At 33.3% G+C, this 23,671-nt stretch overlaps 1 protein-coding gene across 1 annotated transcript in view; it reads left to right on the top strand.

Annotated features, from left to right (window-relative positions):
* Nucleotides 1-23,671, top strand: part of side-II (sidestep II) — a 399,801-nt gene that overhangs the window by 326,097 nt on the left and 50,033 nt on the right. The window contains exons 12-14 of the mRNA XM_065500441.1: nucleotides 20,926-21,037; nucleotides 21,126-21,207; nucleotides 22,632-22,773. Of these exons, the coding sequence (XP_065356513.1) occupies nucleotides 20,926-21,037; nucleotides 21,126-21,207; nucleotides 22,632-22,773 (336 nt within the window). The remainder of the gene's footprint in view (nucleotides 1-20,925; nucleotides 21,038-21,125; nucleotides 21,208-22,631; nucleotides 22,774-23,671) is intronic.

Here is a 23,671-nt window from a genome sequence, read left to right as displayed (position 1 = left end):
ATTGCATACACATTTCTATTATTTTAAATTAAATTGCAAAGGTAATTTTTTAATGGCAAAATTTTTACAAAAACTGAAAAAATTGCATTTTTCCTCCTTTGTAAATGCATCCTAAAACTTTAGAGGGCTTGCGACACGTCTTATCTCCAACTTATTTACCTAATTTTTTTTCATTGTATTATTTTACCAATGCATTGCAATGTTCACCAAACTGGGGAAATTTGAAATTTTGATAAATAATAGGTCAAACTTCAAAGGGCAAAGGGGTGACACATTTTAAAAATAGGACATCTTGTTCTAAGTAAAGATACCTTACAGAAAAATATAAAAATAAAAATATTCGCCCCAAAAAACAGCAAAAATCTACTATATTTTGATTTTTTTAATTGAAAATCGTTTATTTTTGGATCCATAATATATATTGCTCTGAAATCTTTTGTAAATAATAGGCAATTTAGTTGTCTAACTACAAAAAAAATTCGATCCAAAAGTAAACTTTTGAAAAAAAAAAAATTTTAAATTTCAATTTTAAACTCGGACATCATAAGAGATAAATAGCACACGCAAGTATGCCGAGCGCTTTTCAAAAAAAAGTAATGTAAAAAAAGTACTTTGAGCCGCCATAGCACCTGTAGCATAGGTAATTCCCATTTTAATATCTTAAACTCGAATACTCATTTTATACGCCCGCGTCGAATTTTATCCCGATCGGACCAGCCGTTTACAAATGCCAGATTTATTTCCAAAAAATTTTGAGTCTGCCCCACTGTGCAACATGCTGCTTACACATTTGGAAATTTCGTATTAGAAATTCACTTTAAAATTTCATAAGTTTATTTGTGTATTGTAAATTAACACGAACAGGTGATGTACATAAAACAAATCATTATGTACAGGTGTTTGCACACACATACTTAAATGGAAACATAAAACAAATACTGAATATTAAATGCATGAGATAGTCGTAATAAACATAGACAAAACTTAACATTATACATAAGGGGGAGCATATATATTCACCTTTGTAAATAATTTTCAAATTATAACAGACTATTTGGTTTTATATGGCTGCCACTGAAAGTTGCTACTTTCACAGAAACACATCCACACAAATGCATAAAGATTTAGTTCTTGGTAGTCGTAGTAGAAGCAGTAGTAATGTCATTTGCTATGATATGTGTCATTTTTGAAGACATTTTGAAGATGAGTGAATTGTGATACAAATACTACATACTAATGATACACATGAGCCACTTTTGTGGCATATTTCATGCACATTCAACCAAACAACCAACAACCAAGAACCATCCAGCCAGTCAGTCAGTCAGTCATTCAGCCAACAATATAATAGCAAATAGCAACAGCAGCACAAATCCCTAGTACTACAACTCACATACAGAATTATACTTGTTGGCAAACAAAATGAGTGTTGATGAGTAAAGTAGGTTGATGATAAATTTTCACTTTCAGTTACACTCTTTAAGCTAAATTGGTACTAAATGTTAAATTATAATGGAACAGTATTGATTTATTTGGTACAATTTAAATTTTTTGAACAAAAATTGTTGACTCATTATATGAGACCTTTTGCATGAAACACAGGATTTGGATTAAACGTAATTTCATTTTTCAACATAGAGTCCTTTAAGCTCTAAACGCTTTGTTCAACGTTACTACAATTATGTTATACCTTAAAAAAAATAAGATTTGTCGAAATGATTTTTTCGTTGGTGCGATTTCTTTAGGTTTGGATACAAGAAGTAGTCAACCGGGGTAAATCCGTAGAATAGGGTGGATGAGGTAGCAATTCGCAGCCTTATTCATGAATTTTTGTGCACTCTTGCATTGTCCTGGGGAAAAATAAGTTTTTCTTCGCCAAATGTAATTATTTTCATTTAATCGACCCAATAGGTTGGCATATTTTTGAAATTATTCAATGTGGATTATACCGCGTGCATTCCATGACTTTGGTGACTGACAAAACTACATTGGCCTTCTTGGGTGTCGATTCACCCCGAGAAACCCACTGCTTTGACTGCTGTTTGGCCTCTGTTGTGTTATGGTGAATCGTCTACGGTTATGAAACGGTGCTAAAACTAGTCCATATTGCGATTGAACAACGCCAAACACTCCTGCGGAGTTGTCACACGATTGAGTTTGTGTTCGATTGAGAGCAAATGCGGCAGCCATCTTGCGAAGAGCTTTCTCATACCCAAGTGATCATTCAAAATTGAAACCACTGAGCTATGTGTGCTAGCTATGGCTTCCACAATCTCTCGAACTTTCTATTCACGATCGGTCAACACCATATCGTGATTTTATTTTCAATCTTAGCCTTTATTTAATTCTTGGTTGTTTTCCGGAAAAAATAGTGCTTAATGAGCGTCACTTTTTTTCTAATTTATTCTTAAGTCACGATGTAGTCTGCTATCAGTGGCTGTCAAATGCAAACCTAATGACGCAGTTTATTAAAATTTTGACAGGAGTCAAGTGAAAGATGCCTGTTGGCAGCAGAAGTTAGAGCAGGGAAATGCAAAGAGTATGCAAATACATGATCAAGAACTTGGTAACTTTGGAATTAAGAAGAGCATCAATCGATCGTAGTTTGATTAATTAAAATTCATATGGCGATCAAGACACATATCGAGAAGGACGAGCACAAATACTATTGTGGAAAAAACACTACTCTATGACTAGAAAAAATGGCACCCTGTCCAAAGGACATAGATGGTATACAAACCTTAATAAATTGGAATATTCAAAGTATATTGAGAATCAAAATGATAAAATACTACTTGACAGGCTATTGGTAACCCAAATAACCCAATAACATCGACAGATTGTAATTGAATTGATGTATCCAGGGAAAATATGGAATAATACCTTTTCATAAGATAAATTCGAATGTAATAAATTTGTGTTTAATTTGTAATAAATTGTGGTTCTGTACTTTTTTTACATTTATTAAGTAGATTTTATAAGCATATTAATGAAGTGATTTCCTAGGGAGGGGCTATGAACATAAAGCTAGAATGTTTCCATGGTCTCGATGTGATCTATATAGGGACAAGGAAGATAAGGGCAACTGTGTATAAGTGTGATGACGGCCCAAAATTTACAACAGAGTGGGCTTTAAGTTTAAGTCAGCTGCTACGATACATTAAAACCCGCATCTGATATTTTCGGTTCATCCCATATCTTCTTAAAAATATAAGTGATAAGTATGTAAATGTTTCAACCAAGATATATCTGTATGTTGAAACAGAAAAACATGCATATGTATATAGGAACGGGACAGGATACAGTGTTTATGTTGAACTGACAGAGACAATGGATTGGTTAATGGGTTAGGTTTATGATGAAGGGGGACATGAGGGAACAGGAACACGAGTATAAAAGACGAACGCTTTGGACAGTAATCATTCAGTTGTCATTCAGTTGTGGAGATCAGTCACTACGTGAGAGTTACTCAGAGTGACAAGCATAAGTGCATTACAGTATTTTGAAATATTGTTTTTTTAATTTAAATAAGATGTAAATAAAGTGCAAAAAGAGTTTTTCTTAATGAATTTTATTTAAAGAGAGAATTATAAAGCTGCTTCTAAGCAGCGCAAGCAAGAGGAAATAATTAAGCCAGAAAAAAAGTAGAGTTCTGCAATTCGAAGTTAAACCATCAGGATAGAGAAAGAAAATATAGTTTTCTACATGTATGAATCTACTGAAACTTCGCCCAATTCAATTGTAATAGTCTACCGGTCCAATCTAATTATAAATTGAATTTCGGAATATCCGTATATACAGTAATCCTCTGCTTTCCGACTAAAGTAAATTCCATTGAATTTTGGACAGACTAATTAATTTGTGCCTTAAGCTCAAGAAAACGAGCATTCCTAAATATAAACAGATTTAGATGTTATTTTTTCTCTGGAAGAAGTCGGTTTTACGGTTAAACAAAAATATTCGTTTGTTCAGCGATCCTTTCGAATTAAAAAAAATATTTTTCAACTCAGAGGTAACTATATTTTCCACGCAAAATGATGAACAAGCAGGTTTGGTGCAAATGTTATCACAGAACTGTTAATAAGTCGTAGATTACGAAAATAATTTTTTTATTACTGCAAAGTGATGAATTTCAACAGGACAGTGTAACTCCATGCATGTTTCGTTGTTGCAGTAGCCTGAATGATTGGCCCAATTGGACTGCTAAACACTTTAATGTTCAAAGGTCTATATGAACTTTCCAAAGGTTCTGGAAGCTCTGTTAAGAGTGTGAGAACTGATTTCCAGAATGTTGAATATGCGGTAAAATGGATCCAAACGGTAAAAAAATAGAAAAAACTTAAAGATTCAAATAAACATAAACAAATAATAATTCAAATACTATTTACCACTCATGATTATCCTGTGGGGCTGAAATAAGTACTTGAGGATCAAGTATTTCTAAAGTGTTGTGTGAAAAGTGCAATTTTTAACGTTTGTTTTTGGTACAATTTGTTAGAGATTACACATCTCTGCTCTACAATTAGTTATATATATTACTTAACCTTGCTCAAAACCAAATCTCTGTTGTTTGCTTGTACATATTTACTTCTGAACTGTTTCTTATGTGTATCTAGGAAAGATTCAATATATGAGTATGCTTCTCATTTCAAAATTTCATAAAGTCTAAAATTTGTGTATTATATTTGCAATTACCGCCGCCATATTCCTACAAATTCAAAGTAATTTTAACTGTTTAATTTAGCATGTAAATCATCAATCCATCACAGAGGATTTTCTACATGTCTAAAATACAACGTTAGTCAAGCAAATTATTATTCACATAATTATTATTAACATCGACGTTATAAGCCTGAACTTCATTAGATACTACTTGTTTAATGTTTGCAATTAGATGGTTGAAATCAAATAAAGTACTCACTCGTACCTTGCTTTATTGCGGCAGACATGTTTGTCTGCTTGAATTTGGGTTGAAATGTCATACTCAAGAGCAGGTCTTTAAGGTTATAACAGTTGAGAGAGTTGTTTTTTCAAAATAAATAAATGGAAGATAAATGAAACTAGAGTGCATGGACGTCTTAAATAAAATATTTTCTAAATTAAATATTTCAGAATATCAGAGAGAATCAGGCCTCTCAAAAAGTTTATATATCTTAGGCTAGTCGGTCAACGTAACTGATTATGTAAGGGGGTTCGGGGGCAAGATATTTCGTAATAATGATTTTAGTTACGCAAAAGAAGTAAAATATACAAAATTTTGTGACTTTATATAAAAAACAACATTTATTTCTCCGTGGGGTTAATTATCACTTTCAATAGTGCTTCAAGACTGAGATTCTTGTTTCTTGTAATAATAACAATAAGCAATAAATAATAAGAATAATAAGTACAGCGAATTCAATGGTGAGAGATTATTAATAATGAGAGATCAATAATTAGAGTGCCAAAAAACAACCACCAAACGCATACTTCCAATACAGTTGGTGTAATTGTATTACATGCACTAATAAAAATATATTTAATATAAAATTAAATATTAACCTAAACATCCCGGCCCCCTTGCGTTTACGCAACACACAATGAGACCGACTGGAAAAGTTAAGGTTTGACTAAATAAATTATTTCTAGAGAGAATACAAAATAAGCCTAAGGCGAAATGGAATTAATTCAATATGTATATATAATTCAAAGTAATACATTTGAGATATAAATATTTAAGAGAAATATAAAAAAAAAACATGTGTAAACAAGAATACATATTCGTTAGATTAAGATACTTTTAAAAATATACAATCATTTACAATTCAGGGATGTATAATTTAATTTGTAATTTGAGAAAAATATGTAAATTTTTAAACATAATTATTTTCTAGTATATTTATTATATACGAATTTTTCCTACTAATATCCATCCTAGCACGGTGTCTTGAGCCATAGGGGTGGTGAGTGTTGCAGGATGAATTGTAGATTTAATGATGTTAGGGTAGACGTCTGCGCCGAGAATGATATTAATATCACTAGGTTTGTAAAATTCAGGATCTGCTAGATGAAGGTTTTTGTATTGATCAGCCACTTTTTCATCCAATTCCTGTGACCGTAAAGATTGTGGCAATTCTTTAGATACTATGGCGTTTATTACATACGTAGGTCCAGTAACAAAATGAGGTTTAAACGTGAGCTTACAAATGCGTTGTGAGCCTGACCTTTCGCATGGAAGCCGGTACCGATTTGGCAGAAATTCAGCAATTTTACTCGTTTCAACAGACGGATTAAGTATGCCACGAATGTTACCCCACTCATCGCCTAATTTTACCTTTATAATTACGGTTGGCCTCAGGATACCAGAATGCAACAAGTTTATAGCGGGATTGGCGTTGTTGACATCATTACTTCTTATTGGTCTCAAAAAATCATTATGATGTAGAAGTGTATGGTGTTTTCTAAGACACCTTCGACACCTTTCAGAGCTACGACATCTAGATAGGCAATGGCTATGAGCCAGACAGTTTTCGCAGTATTTAAATTTTTTGACGACCTTTAATCTAGCTGTTATGTTCATATTCTTAAACCTTTGGCATGTTCGTAATGGGTGATCACGCTTACATAATTTGCAGTCATATTGGGAATTACGAGTTCTATTATTTTGTGGTCTTCGAATGACTTCAACGGTCGATATAAGTCTGGTTCGGCGACGGTTTGGAGACATTATACTGTAAAAGAGAGAATTATTAGTTTGATTCATCAGAAGGGCTTGGTAGAAGAACTAGTTTAGTTATTGGTCTAGTCATATGGCCTGAAGAAGTCCGTATCTCAGCCACTCTAACATTGTTATCATGACCATGAAAAACCTTTTCTATGCGACCAAGTCGCCATTCATTTGGGGGAAGTTTGTCTTTTTTGATGAGAACAAGATCTCCTATAGCAAAGTTCCTTTGGGGGTACTTCCACTTAATGCGTTTATGCATCTCTTTTAAGTATTCTTCTTTCCATCTAGAGGCGAAATGGTGATGTAGTACATTTAACTTTTGCCATCTATTAACATAGCTAAGATTTTGACCAGATAAATCTGGTTCAGGAGGTGACAGTAGAGGGGCGCCAATGAGAAAATGTCCGGGTGTTAATGCGCATAGATCTGATGGGTTTTCACTCATTGGACTTAGAGGTCTTGAATTAAGACATGCCTCTATTCTTGTGAGCATAGTTGAAAATTCTTCAAATGTAAAAGTCTGTACGTGTGTTATTTTCTTCAAATGGGATTTGAAACTTTTTACACCTGCCTCCCAAAGACCACCCATATGAGGAGCGCCTGGGGGGTTAAAATGCCACTCTATCGTTTGAAAGGAATGCTGGGACAGGAGATTAGATTTTACTTTATTCAAAAAATTCGCTTGGTTCTTCTTAAATATATTAGAAGCGCCGACAAAGGCTGTTCCATTGTCGGAATAAAGGGCTTTTGGGGTGCCACGTCGGGAAAAGAACCTGGAAAATGCGGCTAAAAAAGCTAGGGTTGATATTTCACTTGTGACCTCTAGGTGAATTGCCTTTGTGGCAAAACAGACAAACACCAGAACATATCCCTTAGTAATTTTACATCCTCGTCCTACGTAAGATTTTATATTGAACGGCCCGGCAAAGTCAAGGCCTGTGTTTGTAAAGGGGCGCGAGAGAAATGTTCTTTCAGGGGGGAGTGATGCCATAAGCTGATTGTGTTGTTTATGTTTGAACAAAACACATGCTTTACAATTAAAAATAATGGTTTTGACCAGGTTTCTGAGTTTTGGCACCCAAAACTCCAATCGCATTAATCGTACCAAAAGAGAGTTTGCACCATGAATAGTAAATTTATGTAGAAGTTCTAGGTACAAACGAGTGAATCGACCAGAATAAGGAAGAATCTTCGGAAACCGCTCTTCATATGAAAGGATTTGACATTGTGAGAGTCTTCCATTAATCCTCATTATGCCCTCAGTATCTATAAATGGGTTTAAAGTGAGTAGTGAACTTTTACTGTGGATTTCTTGTTTATGAGACAACAAGGTATACTCCGGAAAATATAAAGTTTGGCAACAAATTACTAATCGGGTTTTTACATACTTAATTTCCGATTGTTGTAGAGCTAAAGTGGGACAGTTGAATCTTGTTTTATGGCGGGGGTGCGTTGCCTTGTAAAAACGAAAAATATATGAAATGACTCTCATAGCTCTTGCAAGATCGGAAAAACGACTAAGAATATCTTCTGATAGTTGGTTTAAGTGTGCTTTAATGGGTTTAACTTCTTCCGAAGTGTCTATAATTGGGGACATTGAAGGCCATTCAGAATTGGGTAGTCTAAGCCATGGTGGTCCATGCCACCACAAATCGTTGGAGACCAGTTCGCTGGCCATAACACCACGAGATCCTAAATCAGCTGGGTTGTCTTTAGAACTAACATGACGCCATTTATCGTTTCCAACCTTGTCTATTATAGAAGTGATCCTGTTTGCGACAAATGTATTCCAATGAGAAGGATGTTTTTGCAACCATGCTAATACGATCGTCGAATCTGTCCAAAAATGAAGTTCACATCTGTTAAAAGTAACTTGGGAGAGAAAAGACGAGACCAATTTGGCTAACAGTTCTGCACCACATAGCTCTTTTCGGGGAAGTGTCAGAAATTTGACAGGGGCTACTTTAGTTTTAGAGAGAAGTAAATGAGAGGATATATGGCCGTTTTCGTCTATCGTTCGAATATACAAAGTAGCAGCGTATGCCTTCTCTGAGGCATCACAAAAACCGTGTAGTTCAACAGTATATGAGGGGTTGTAACTGACAAAACGGGGAATTTTTATACGACCGATATTGGGATAGTCGTCTAGGAACACAAGCCAGCTCTTCAAGGTTTCAGGCTTTAGATTTTCGTCCCAATCAATTTGATCTTTCCAAACCTGTTGCATAATCATTTTGGCAACTATAATTTTTGGAGATAACCATCCAGCTGGATCAAACAACCTCGCTATGTCAGACAAGACGGTTCGTTTTGTTATATTGTCACGAGATGGTTGTTTAATGGGGTTAAAAAAGAAGAAATCAAGACCTGCGTTCCATCGAAGACCCAGGGTTTTTGTTGTGGTTGTGTCCTCTAGCTTTAATATGTCAGACGTGAGAAGATATTTGGGGTTTATACCATTTAAAAGTGAATTCGTATTGGAAATCCACTTGCGAAGGGAAAATTTAGCAGAATCTAAGACTTTTATAAGCGCATCTCTAGATTTTAGAGCCAGGGATATATCATGGGATCCAGCTAGGACGTCATCTACATACATATGATTTCTTAAGATGCTAGAAACCTCGGGGTAATCATTATAACACTGCTCTGCAAGTTCGTGCAGAGTTCGTATGGCAAGGTATGGGGCACAGTTAACACCAAATGTTACGGTTTGTAACTCAAAATCTTCTAGTTCTTTATGAGGTGAATTTCGGAAAATAATCCTTTGAAAGGGGGTGTGACGTTGATTAACCAGTATCTGACGATACATTTTTTTAATATCGGCATTGAAAACGTACCTAAACAGACGCCAGCGAGTGATAAGTACAGTCAAGTCCTGTTGTAGAACAGGTCCAGGATATAAGACATCATTTAGACTCAATCCTGTTGTAGTTGGGCTAGAAGCGTTGAACACAACACGAAGTTTCGTAGTTGTGCTTTCGGGTTTGAGCACAGAATGATGGGGTAAATAGTATGATGAGCTAGGGGTATCATTTATATCTGGTGTTACCGCAGTCATATGACTGAGAAGAGAATATTCTTCTATTACTTTATCGTATTCAGATTTATAATGGGGGTTTCTTAAAAGCCTAGTCTCATTTCTAATAAATTGAGCCAACGCCGAATTGCGAGAGTGACCAAGAGGCAGACCATTAGAAAATTCCGACTTGAAAGGGAGAGATACCACGAAGCGTCCAGTATTGTTCCTAAATGTTGTGGCCTTGTATAAATTTTCGCAAAATTGGTCTTCCCTAGACATAGTTGGTAATTCATGTACCTCCTCAAGTTCCCAAAATTTAGTTATTTGTTCATTTAGGTCTAAAGTGTTAATAAAGGACGATACAGAGTTCAGACTACGAGTAGGGGAGTTTAATCTGCCTGTGACAATCCAACCGAAAATGGTACGTTGAGCCACAAGTGACATCTGATGGTCCCAACGAACGCCATCTCTTATAATTTTAGGGTAGACATCGCAACCTATCAAAAGTTCAACCTTTGAGGTTTTAAATGAATAGTTGTCAGCCAAAGGCAGATCGGAAAATTTCACATTCATAAGAGACGACATATCATAGTAAGGTAAGTCTCCGGTTAGTTTGTTGATGACATATGCGTCGGCTGTTGTTTCGAACAGTTTCTCTAACGGTGAACTTATTCGAATGGGGCAGATCTGGGTTGCCGTGGCGGTTAGAGAACCGCTTAAACCAGTTATATTCGTATGTGACGATTTTGTGGGAAGTTGTAAGGTACTTTGCAGTTTCTTTGAAATAAATGTCGCTTCAGAAGCTGAGTCAATAAGGGCTCTTACTGTGCGACGCACATTACCTACGCATATATCGACCAAAGCTGTACCAAGTACAATCGAATTATGGGTAGTGGACTGTATTTGTGTAGAGTATGATTGTTGCATCCTAGCCGCAGCGGCAGCTGAAGTTGAAGGCCTGTCTTCAAAGTTATTAACAACTTGTGTGAGAGCCGATTCGCGAACGTTATTCATTGATGAATTATTCGGTTGCATAATACTAGTTTGGTTGGATACGGTAGGGTTTTGGGAGCGATGCAAAAGAGAGTGATGTTTTTGTTTGCAGATAGAACAGGTATATTGACTTTTACACATCTTATAATCGTGCGAGCTGGCTAAGCAGTTAGTACAACGTTTCTGCTTCTTCGCCACAGAATAGCGGTCTTCGACAGACATTGATAGAAAAATGGGACAAAGTCGTAAGGTATGAGAATCATTGCAAAGGGAGCACTTTTTAGCCTTATCAGTAATGACCTTGGTTTGGAAGGTATTTATCTTTTTTGACTGATCGGGAGCATGTTTCTTATTATGAGTTTTCCTCGGAAAATTTTGAGAATCTGCCGAAGATGTCCGAATGTCGGCAAAACCCTCAAGAGATTGATACCTACACGTAAGAAAGCTGTCCATTTCTTTCCACGATGGCAACTCTTTGCTATTGCCTAAATGCTGTTGCCATAAATGTAGGCTAATATCTGGAAGGCATTTTGCAGAAATAAAAACAAAAATAACGTCCCAATTGCTAGTATCAATTTTTAAAAGAGAAAGGTTTTTTATACAGTCATTAATAGACCTTTGAAGTTTTTTAATGCTGGGCCCCGATTCTTTATAAATAGGGTTGTTTAGCAAATTGAACAGGGTTTTTAATTGTGTGTGAACAAGTACACGAGTATTTTCATAGCGTTCCACTAGATTTCCCCATGCCATATCAAAACCATCGTTTGTCAGTGGACAGTTCTTTAAGATGTCATGAGGTTCTCCCTCAGTTTTCTTCAACAGATGAAAAAGTTTCTCAACGGGTGACAATCGTTTATTGTTTATGTATAGGGCCGAAAACATGTCGCGAAACGACGGCCAAGAGACATAATCTCCGTAAAAAGTTTGTGTATCACAGGGGGGAAGAGAAATATTCGGGTGAGACTCACACGAAATGGGAGGGGTAATGTCAGGAGAAACATCTTTATTTCGAAGAGAGTCTAAGATTTCGTTGGATTTGGACAAAGCTCTCACATGAGAGTCAAACGTTTTAAAAAATCTTTCTTTCAATGTTTCTACGTTCACTTCCGTATCAAGAGTTCTAAAATTCGCCAAAATATTGTCATAAGCCTTTCTAAATTCAGCCCAGTAGAGTAGAATTTCATCCTTGTATATTTCTAAAGTATGTATGTTATGATTAACAACTGGTATACCTGAGAAGAATGCTTCAAATTCGACCACTTGGTCTGACGATTTTATAAATGTGTCCAATAAAGACATATTATGGGCGTACTATGACACTTCAAAAATATGGGGGAGCCGAATAATGCAAATAAATAATTTAAACCAAAGAAAAACAATTGAAATACTATATGTTTTTATTTTTATTTAATTTTTATTGATCCAAGTTTTATTTCGATTGTTTATTTATCCAAAAAAAATACTGCACTTAAAAGTGATGGTCTAAAAGTTTTTGCAAATAATTTAAGTTTGCTGATGCTTGGGTTTTCTTTTAATATTTTGAAAGTATTAAACAATAAATTGTAAATTCTTTAAAAACCAAAAAAATTCCGTACACAAAACTATATAATATAGTTTGAAAATATATAAAATATTTATATTTACAATATTTAAAATCACAAAAGTATTTATGATAATTTATGACGAATATTTTTCCATGAGTGTATTCGTTTAATGTTGAACAGTTAAAAAGAACATTTTTTTGTGAGAAAACAATACGGATAAATATCAGTTGTACATATTGCAACTCTCTTTTAGTAAGAGATACATTAGAAAGATAGTTACCATCAATGTACTATGTTAAGCTGATTTAATTTAAGTAATTACTCTTTGATGATGGCAATGTTAAAGTTAACAGTGTTGTTATGATATTGTAATACAAATAATGATTTAAACAAATGTGGATTTTGTTCTTATTAACAAGGGAAATTTGGGGTTCATGAAATGTTAACGGTTTATATATAAATTGATATGTAGATATTATTGTTGTTTTCACAATGCAGGTATATTGAAAATAAAAACCTGTTACAATACCTTGGAGTTGGTTGCTTCAATAGATTACCCTCGTTTTTGGCCCTTGCAGCGGGAGATATTGGGATGCTGAGGTAAAGTTGAGGATATGTTGATATAAAGATCCTTTCTTATGTATCCGCACCTTCAAAGGAGTAACACATCAAATAGCACCTTGGGGTTATTTTAAGTTTATTTAGGGACTTCTTTGAGCAATCTTATACACGAAATATTTAAAGTTTTATTTATTTAGTTATTATCCGGTTCGTAACGGACCACACAATGATTATGTAAGGGGGTTCGGGGGCAAGATATTTCGTAATAATGATTTTAGTTACGCAAAAGAAGTAAAATATACAAAATTTTGTGACTTTATATAAAAAACAACATTTATTTCTCCGTGGGGTTAATTATCACTTTCAATAGTGCTTCAAGACTGAGATTCTTGTTTCTTGTAATAATAACAATAAGCAATAAATAATAAGAATAATAAGTACAGCGAATTCAATCGTGAGAGATTATTAATAATGAGAGATCAATAATTAGAGTGCCAAAAAACAACCACCAAACGCATACTTCCAATACAGTTGGTGTAATTGTATTACATGCACTAATAAAAATATATTTAATATAAAATTAAATATTAACCTAAACAGTAACCTATTTCCTTTCGCTGCTACTCTTCGACTAAAATTGACGAGCTTTCTGCCACATAACAACAAAATTTCAGACCTTTCACAATACTTTTAATCTAAATATTGCTAACCTTTTATATTTTGCAACCTTGTTAAAAATATTAAATTAAATGAAACCAATAACGTTAAAAAAATCTTTATTCCCTTAAGAATCTCTGTTTAATTTTTGGAAATTCTTACTACACCAACAGCAAAAACAATTTCGTATTTTCCTTTGTTAAAGCTCAATTAAGAAATGATTTGATTTCTAATATTGATTTTCACTTATTTACCTTGGTATTACTTTCATGTACAGATTTATAGCTAAAAAAAAAACATGGTGCAATTAAAAGAAAACAAAAATTTACCAACAATTTTTGAGTTAAATCGACAACAAGTTAAATTTGAAATCCCTTAAACTTTTTAAACTCAATTCACTTAAACATTTTTGTGCAAATTCTTAAAATATTTGCAAGCAACAACTACAACAACTGTTTGTACTAATAAACTTCCAGTTTTCACAATAAACTTCAGGAAAATTCATATAAACACGCATACAAATATACTATAAGCACCACAAACACAATAGCACAGTTGCCAGCTCAGCGTGATCTTAAATTTCTACTTTGAAGTTTTCAGTTTTGATTATTAAATTTTCTTTATTCTTTGTTTGTTGTTGTAGTTGTTAGTACTCATTTAAAGTTTTGCCTGAACTACATCTTGAACACTTAAAAAAATAAATTGAATTTAAGACAACAATACAAAAAAAGACATACTAACGCAATATACCAACCCCTTTTTAAACAAACAAGACGAAATACAACACAAACACAATTTGCAAGGAAAAGCAGAGTAAGAACCACAACAACAACAAGAACTAACACTAACATTCAGCCATTTTAAGAACAAGCACTGGCAGCAAGAAAATGCTTTTAATTGAACTTTTTGAAATTGAATGTTAAGACAACACTTCCACTTCCTATTTTTCTCATTTCTAGTTGTTGTTTTCTTTCTTATGCTCTTAACATCTTAAACAATAAACAAACAAAGAAAAATAGTACATACTCACACTCACCCATGAATACAAACACCCCCATACACACACTCTTCAAATTTTACAGTGAGTGAAAATTCAAAGTTTCATATTCGTTTTTAATTTGAATTCTTTTTTTTTTCCCATGTTATGCATCATTAACTAAAAATTGCTTAACAGATTAGAAAATTTCTTAGTAATTTATTAATTGTTATGTATTTTTGATGTTAGTTGAAAAAGGATACATATTATGAGAGCTAAACGTTTAGGATAAGCTTAAAATTAAGGGGAAAAATACTTTTGAAATTACGAAATGTACACGCAGAAAACAGATTTGTGATAGCAACCGAATTTGTTGCCAATCGAATGATTCGGTTGTACACATAGAATTTTTCGGTTCTATCAACAGAAAGTCAGTTGATAAAGAAGAATTTCAGTTGAAGAAATCAATCTTTTATTACCCCTTCTAAAATTTTGTAGCCACAACTGTAAAATTCGGTCACTAATGCAGAATCATTCGATTGGCAACAAATTCGGTTGCTATCACGAATCTGTTTTCTCTGTGTAATATAATTGTAACAGGTCAAGGAACAAACCGAAAATCACTAGTTCTGTTATAGTTATTATCACGGATACCAGAAATATGCTCTAAACATGCGTTTTATGCTGCAAAAACCGAAAAATATATAAATTTAAAAAATAAGCTGTTAAAGACTAAAGAAATGCCTTTTTCAGAACCAATTTTTAAATTAATGGAAGGTTTATAAAACAAATTTTGTGTGTAAATTCCATATCATTATTTAGACCAACATAAATATTTTTCTTAAAAATCAATTCTTTAACAAATTTAGCATATGGGCAATTCCATGTCATTGTATGTGACATTTATACGCCTATATATTGGAATAGATTTTGCAAAAATAAGATTATCTGAAAAATAATTTGGTATTTATGTTCCATTCCGAGGAAGTTCTTTCCTTTATAATCCGTTGGATTGGATGATTTTATAATAAATACAATTTAATATCGAATGTGACATACAATACATGACAGATTTTTTCTTATCGTAAAACATTGTATGTTCTGTATACAAAAACTAAAAAAATTAATAGACAATATATATTCGGTTTCAATAAACAATTTGATAATAACCAAAAAACAATCGAAGTAGAATTCATTTCATACTACATGCTAATTGGGAGGCGCCAACTTACCAATTAAATAATTTAAATATAGTCAATTTAAACTATTATGTTTGCCCTTCAAATGTTGCAATAAGCTGTAAATACTTTCACATAGTAGCATTTTTGTATTTGCTTCTATTCAAATCATCTTGAAAAAGTTACAAGGGTTTTTGCTTTTTCAGTCTTGGTTGTCATTCTCGTGAAATAGCACATATGGAAAAAATTAATAAAAAAACATTGAAAATTTTATAGAAATGTATTAAATTTTTAAAATTTTTGATGTGAAGTAGATTTCAAACATTCAAATATTTTGTTAAATTACTGAAAGATTAAAAATTGACATACAATACTTTTAAAGAACATTCGAATTGTCTAGAAATTTTAGGATGATTAGATTTTTTTGCGAATTAGTTGGTTCTCAATTTCAATAAATAACATTTGTTAGATATATTATTGGCAGTCGCTAATGATATACATATTCGTATATGTCGAAGTTTCCATAGCGATTTTTTACATATTAATATACAGTGTTCAGGCAGATTAAATAAAAATTAAAAAAGCTATATTCGGCTGTATCGAATCTTCTATTCTTATCAACCATCATCAACATATTTTAAAATAAAGATTTTATGCTAAAAAAAAATATAAAAAATAAGTAATAGAGCTGTGCCGAATCGTATATAGTATATACGGCTTAGACCAATCCACATATTGTAAGAAAGGGTATATACTATATACCCTTCACCAGTGTTGCCAGGAGCTGGCGAAAAAAGAAGCTATATTGGCTTCAAAAAAAGGCCAGAAAAAGCTAAACCGCTTTAGAAAAAAAGCCAAAAAAAAGCTAAAATATTATAAATTAAGAATTTTGGTTTATATTTATTTTTAAATAAAAAATTAGAAAATCTGTTCATAAAATTCATCAGCTTTACTTAAAGGAAGTACTAAAAAGTTAAATACTAGATTAACCATGTCAGAAAATGGACATTGTTGGTTCTATATTTGTCCATTTGTAGTTTAATATATTCTGCCCCTGAGCCTTAAGCTTCGTAATTTTATTAGCACTTTAATTTTTCACTATCAATATGACATAATATAATTTTTTTGGTTTTACTACTTTATTATCAACGGGAAAAAAATTGATTTTGCGTAGAGTTTTCATATGGTAATCTTTGTCGCAATTGCTCAATTAGTTTAATGTGTCGTATTATTTTTGTCATAATCTTCACTAATTAAAACGTTCTTTATTTTATCTCTCATTAATCAAACTAGTATGAAAAATGTGTCAAAAACATTAAACAATTTTCAATTGGCGACGATAATGGATCAAATTCCTTGAATTTTAAATCAGAAAACAGCAAATGATTTATATACTTTTTGTACTTTGTGCAATACTGGTTTTAAAAAAAGATGGTACGCCAAATTATAATCAGTGTATTAATTACTTAAAAGTTTGGCTTTTTAGAATTGCTGGTTTGACGAAATTAAAACAAAATGGGTTTTAACTCGAAGCATAGATCCACAAGACGTTTAACGGCTATTGATCGCCATCGAGTATCACAAGCCTTCAAGAGTTTGTGGGGCTCTTGTCCATTATATAATGATGAATATAATGTGTAATAACAATTTTGTCTTGAAAGAGAATTTGCTAGACATTTAAGCTTTCAGATATAAAATACTCTATTTCATTTTGAACCACATACTGCACAATTCTTGAGTATGTTGAAAAGCTAAATGAAAATCAGTAATGAATTAAAATGAAAATGGTTCACAAATATAAATTTAGCCTTTTTATTTACTCTTTAGTCTCGAAATTTTTATCCTTTTTTAATTTCAAAAAAGGCTATTTTGAAATTAAGAAAAGGCTAGAAAAAAGCCACGAAGCTAAAACCAAAATTTCGAGGCTAAAGTGTAAATAAAAAGGCTAAATTTAGCCTCAAAAAGGCTAAACTGGCAACACTGCCCTTCACCATATTATACTTCAAAATACAAATTTTAAATATTTTTAGGTAGACAACAATTTTTTTTCCAAAGTTGTATTATTAATATTTCTAGTTTCACAAAAATGTTTCGAAAAATCGGTACAATATATGTATATGGACAAAGATATGTGGAAATACGTTGACCTACCTCCGCTGTTAATAACATGACATGGCCGAAACTAAAAGAACTAAAAATACGAAATTTGGTCCGAATATTATATAATAATAAAAATATAATGATATAAATGTTAGCAATTGGTTTATTTAAAAAAAATGTTGGCCAAGTTGTAGAAAAATCATATGTGTTTGTGGCGAATATGTATGAATTGACACAGAATGTAAAAACAGTCCTCATGCATACATATTAGTGGAAATATATGAAAAAATAATTGGCAATCACATGGAATTTAGCAACCGATGGTTGTGGACCGATTTTGCAGATTTTAAATAGCAAACTTCTCGAAAGCATGTCTTATAGAATTATTGAAGATTTGGATCCCGAAGATATATGGGGTCTTCAGAAAATTGATTTCAACAGACAGACGGACGTACATGGCTTAGTCGACTCCGCTATCTATAAGGATCCGGAATATATATACTTTATAGGGTCGGAAAATTATATTGTGGAAATTACAAACGGAATGTCAAACTTATATATACCTTTCTCACGAAGGTGAAGTGTATAAAAATACCAAAAAGAAAAATGTCAAATATGCTCTAAAATATGACATAAATATGCTGTAAAAACCAAAAAAATCAAAAATATACACTTAAGGGCAATAAAGACTATAAGGCGGGTAAGACAAAACTTCCCATTAACTTCTGTCTAAATAGTTTTTAACAGGTAATGCAACAAGTGGTTGAGCTTTGCAATGATGGAATATTATAGTTTCATGTCTGGTCGGATACTCTCGGAGTTTCTCTGCCAACGCTCGCTTCAAACGAATCACTTGCATTCGGTGCTGGTTCTGTGTGATGGTCTGGCCAGATTTCAGCAGCTCATAATAAATAGGATTCTTTTGGTTCCACCAAATATAGAACTTTACCTTTGCGCCATGGAATTTTGGCTTTGTGTCGATTCGGCTGATTGAACGGGCTTCTCATACGATCTTTTACGCTTCGAGTTATCGTAAAGGATCCAATTTTCATAGCGTTCAAACAGAATTTAGGGCATGCAAAGTCGTATTTCAAGGTGTGTCGGCTTTAATTCGTATGGTATGCAATTTCCCTGATTTTGGATGCATCCTGCTGCTCACAAACGTTTTTAAATTGCTGCTTGTGTAGCTCAAAATCACCATTTCTGAACTCAACAAACCATCTCTAGGTCGCTGACAACGATGAAACGCATTCACTGCTTTTTTTTTCACATTAAAGATGTAAACCAAAACTTCCTGCATATGAATCATTGTTTGCACAAAATTCCATATTTTCCGAGAAAAAAAAATTGTTGTTTACACTACAATGTTTAATAATTAATTGAGAGTAAATTACAGATATGTACCCTTCAAAATGACATATAAGTTATTAAAGATAAAAACCTCGTTCAAAAGATAGGCAATCTGTTGTGAATCTCGCATTTAAAAAAGTACGATATTCAGCAAAAGCATTCAAAGATTTCGTAGCTAATGAATTTGAATGTACCATTACTAAAGAGGTATTGATTAAGCGCTTCCGTTCTTTTAATTTAAATAAAACAAAGTGTGTGTGAGTTGTCATTAATATATTTTATTAATTTTCAAGGCCTGTCGATGCCATTATATGTGGAATATAACATCGTGTAATTGTCCGCCGCGATTTCGATAGGTAGCGAGTTTCCAACTTTCCATGTATCTGGCACATAAATCAGGCTGAATTCGAACGATGCCATGGGTTATGTTGACATTGAGAGCCGCTGTTGTTTGTGGCTTAGTCGCACAGACCTGCGAGTTACGAAAACCCCACAAGAAAAAGTATAATCGCATGATTTCGTTAGCCAGTTACCATTACCTTAACATGAGATGACCATGCCCTCAAATCGCTCTTGCGGTATGTCCAATGTGGCATGAGCTGTGTGGCACGTAGCGCTGTCCTGTTGAAGCCACAATTTAGGCCAACAGAAGTTGGAAATCATTAACCTATGGTCGACTGTAATGTCCTGGCCAACAAAATGTTAATTTTTTCACGACTTTGACGCATAAATCAGGCTGATTTGACCAATGGCATGGGTTATATTGGCTTTGATGGTCGCTGTGTTTTGTGATTTATTTTTATAGAGCTACGACATTAGAAGCCCCACAATAAAAATTCTATGAGATGACCATACCTTCAAATCGTTCATGCTTAACAGTTCAATGTGGCATGACTTGTATGACTCTAAGCATCATCCTGTTCCAATCACATGTCGTTGGTGTCCATATCATCTAATGCAGGCCAAAAGAAGTTGGTGATCATCGACCTCTAGCCAACGTTGTTCACAAAGTGATTTTCTCGGGATGCATTGAAAGCTCTTAGATCTAATGTGGATTGTTAGTGTCCAAAATTCGACAATTTTGTTTGCTGACATAACCATTCGTCCGAATGAGACTCATCGCGTAAAATGGACGTAGAGCGCAGAACGTTGAAGGTATAGAATACCCATTTTGATAAAACTATTTTATAAATTGGACGTGTTGTTGAACGCTATGTCCGACCATGGTGATTTTGCAGATGTAGCTTCAAAAATATGACCGCTATCAACTGTCAATGTTCGAAAGTCCCTATTAGAAGACCCTTTACAAACACCATTGATATAGAATTGAAAGAATATATAATTGTTGAAATGATGATGGACGTCTTAGAATTACTGCGATGTATTTTGTGATCTAATATTGAGAGACCTTTTTCATCGTTCACTTTTAACAGTTGTCTTTCTATGCATGTAATCAGCATTATATCAACTCTGCAGGTTGGCTGAAAATGTTGGCATCGTGTGATATTGTGCCAGATTTAGATTAACTTACTTAGGTAACTGTAATTTCTAGAGTCTAACACCAATGGACCATTTGTAGTACATTGGGAAACTGCTCAAGATTAGGGTTGTAGGAATAACTTCTGAAAAATATTACAAATATTCCTACATGTTCTGACAAATTGATTAAATTACTATTCGTAGTAGAGCCCACTGTATGGATACTCCAAACAAATAATACTCCTACATAAATACTGCATTTAAAGCTACAACAAAATTTTATTTTTAAATTCTTATACTGCTATTTATTCTATATATATATTTCATGCCATTTTTCTTTCATTTTCATGTTTTTTTTTTAGAACTTTTCGCTGGAAATTCAATAATTCTGGTGAAACTCTTGATGTGGGCAGCGAACGTTTCAGTGTGAATGGTAGTCGTAGCATTTTGAAGTATACACCCGTAACAGATCAAGTAAGTGCTGGAAATACATATTTGTTAAGTTTTAAACAAAGAACGATACTATTATTATTATTGTTATTTTTCTTTACATTTTTTATAGGACTATGGTACTCTATCATGCTGGGCTTCGAATGAAGTGGGCACTCAAAATCAACCTTGTCTATTTCAAGTTGTTTTGGCCGGTAAATATGAAACAAATTTTGTTATAAGAATGGGAAAGAAACTTTAAAGAAGTGTATTACAAAGAAAAATTGAATTTGGCAGGCAACATCTTAAATTATTTATTTTGTATTAACCCATTAAAAGAAGTTGAATTTAGAAGGGAGGCTAATGGAAATCGAAACTATGGCCAGAGTTAAGATCAGTTCGCATCCATTACACTTAAAATTGGAACTTAAGCAGCTGGATGTGAAGGCATTAGATAAAACTGGTCCATGTTTTGGCTTTCCTTTAAGAAAGTTTCCATGTTTGAGTACTGAAAAACTAAAAGCTGCTACTGGATAACGATTTTATACATACAGTGAATGATTTGGAAGCAGTTGCTTGGAGTTGTCGTTGTGAAAATTTTCTTAGGAAATCAGAAGGCTGTAAGGTGTGAGGTATTAAGATGGGAATTTTGAATCGTACAGAACAAGATTAATGTTTTCATCAAGAATTAAATTTTATGGAAGGTAGGTAGCACTATGATGGCAGATTACTGCTGGAGTATCACACCGGGGTGTCCTAAGGACCCTCAGAGTAGAAAGTCTAGAAAAAGAAGCTTCCAACCTTTAAAAAATGTAATAAAATTTTGGAAAATCGTTTTTTTTCACCTGCAATATCTCGAAAACTACTTACAATAAGTTTTAGTTTTGTCGGCATCAAAATCATTCTATCTTCTTTTGCCGTTAGTCTTTTAATGGATTAATATAACAATATACATTAAATATACACCCACAACTGTCTGAATATACACGTGTTTTACAACTACTAACCAAATACTTGAAAATTTCTTTCGAATATTTTGAAAACATTTGACAGAGTCAATGTATTTGCAAGAGCAATGTATATTGTCTGTGTGTTAAAAGTCAACAAATCGATGACATGTGTCATCAACAGTTTATTTATTTAATCAACTAAATATTTGCTTAAATTTTTCTTATATTTTTTTCCAAAAATCCTGCAAAAACGAAATAAAAATCTTAATGATGATTCTCCAAATGATAACGATGCTGATGATAACGATGTTGAAATATACATGGCGTATAATTTATGTTCTTTCTGTTGCTGATTTTGGACCTTTGCATAACACGAATGGTTCTTCAATTATTTCAACATATTTGCCTGATAAATCCATACAACTACAACAATGCGCTCGACAAACCTCATGCCGTCATACTTAATACAATTTATGTAAACACGGTTACTGACTTGCAACTGTTGGTTGCTACAACAATAACTTCAACTGGGGATATGATAACAAAAAAAAACTACAACTAACTCCACTACAACTATGGCTGTGACTATGACTATTTGCCACACAACCTGGCAAATAAAACATAATTCATTCTTTCGTTCTATATCTCCAACTAACTACTCACTCACTCATGCGTTCCTATATATACAGCTCTACCTAACACTGTTAGTAATTGTACAATTTTCAATCGCACCGAGTTGAGTGTTGACATCCAATGCATACCCGGCTATGATGGTGGTCTTCCACAAATATTTGTTTTGGAAATTTTCTCAACACGCACCGGAATCACAAGGTAAGCATTTTAATGAATTCCAAAGATATCCTATATTTGTCTGCCTGCCTGGCTGTCTGTCTGTCCTCACGGCCATCCGCAACATGTCTGCTCATGTATGTGTATATGGTATGTATGTGAGCTTACATATCCATATATAGATGTCTTCTGAAATATGTATGACTGTGTTTTATTTTCTTTTTTTATTTCTCATTTTAATTCTCGTTGGTTTCTTGGTATTCGGTATTCACACACGCATGATTTTCTGTGGCCAACCATAAGTATTAGATAACAGTTGGTATCGGTTTGTACTTGTAGGGGTTACAAAAAAACAGATCTTGAATTTATGTATATTGGTTAAGGGTTAAAGTAATGGATACACATTTGAATAAATTCAAAAATTTTGTGGAACAATTATTTAAATGAGGCCAATAAATAGAACTGAAAAGGAACAAATTTAATTTTATTGTATGCACGAATTCGTAAATTCCAAAAAATAAAAATTACTTATTTAACAAGATTGCCTAGCCTAAACGCCAAAAGTTCTATAAGTTCCCCTCGCCCTATGTAGAACTACTAAAAACGGAAATTACAAATATTATTTAAAATGCATCGTTATCTACAATACTTAAGAAATTAGAAGGCAGGTGTTTGGTACTTTTTTTTTAAATTGGAACCCTTTAGGCATAGACAACAACTAGATAGGCAACTGAGAGCCAAAAAACTAAGTCTGTTGTCAAAAACCTAATTCACGAGAATGTATTGCATGATTTATGCGTTTATTCTATGATTTTTGAGGAGAAAACGGGTAACAACTATGTTTTGGTGCTATTTTGCCAGCCTTTGTATCTTTTAAACATGAAATTTATACTATAGGTTCCCCTCTCCCTATAAAGATCCACTAGCGAGGGATTTTTAT

Source organism: Calliphora vicina, chromosome 2 (assembly GCF_958450345.1).
Source record: "Calliphora vicina chromosome 2, idCalVici1.1, whole genome shotgun sequence".
Classification (NCBI taxonomy): Eukaryota; Metazoa; Arthropoda; class Insecta; order Diptera; family Calliphoridae; genus Calliphora; species Calliphora vicina.
The sequence above is the reverse complement of the archived record's forward strand: the minus strand, read 5'-3'. Positions and strand labels throughout refer to the sequence as shown.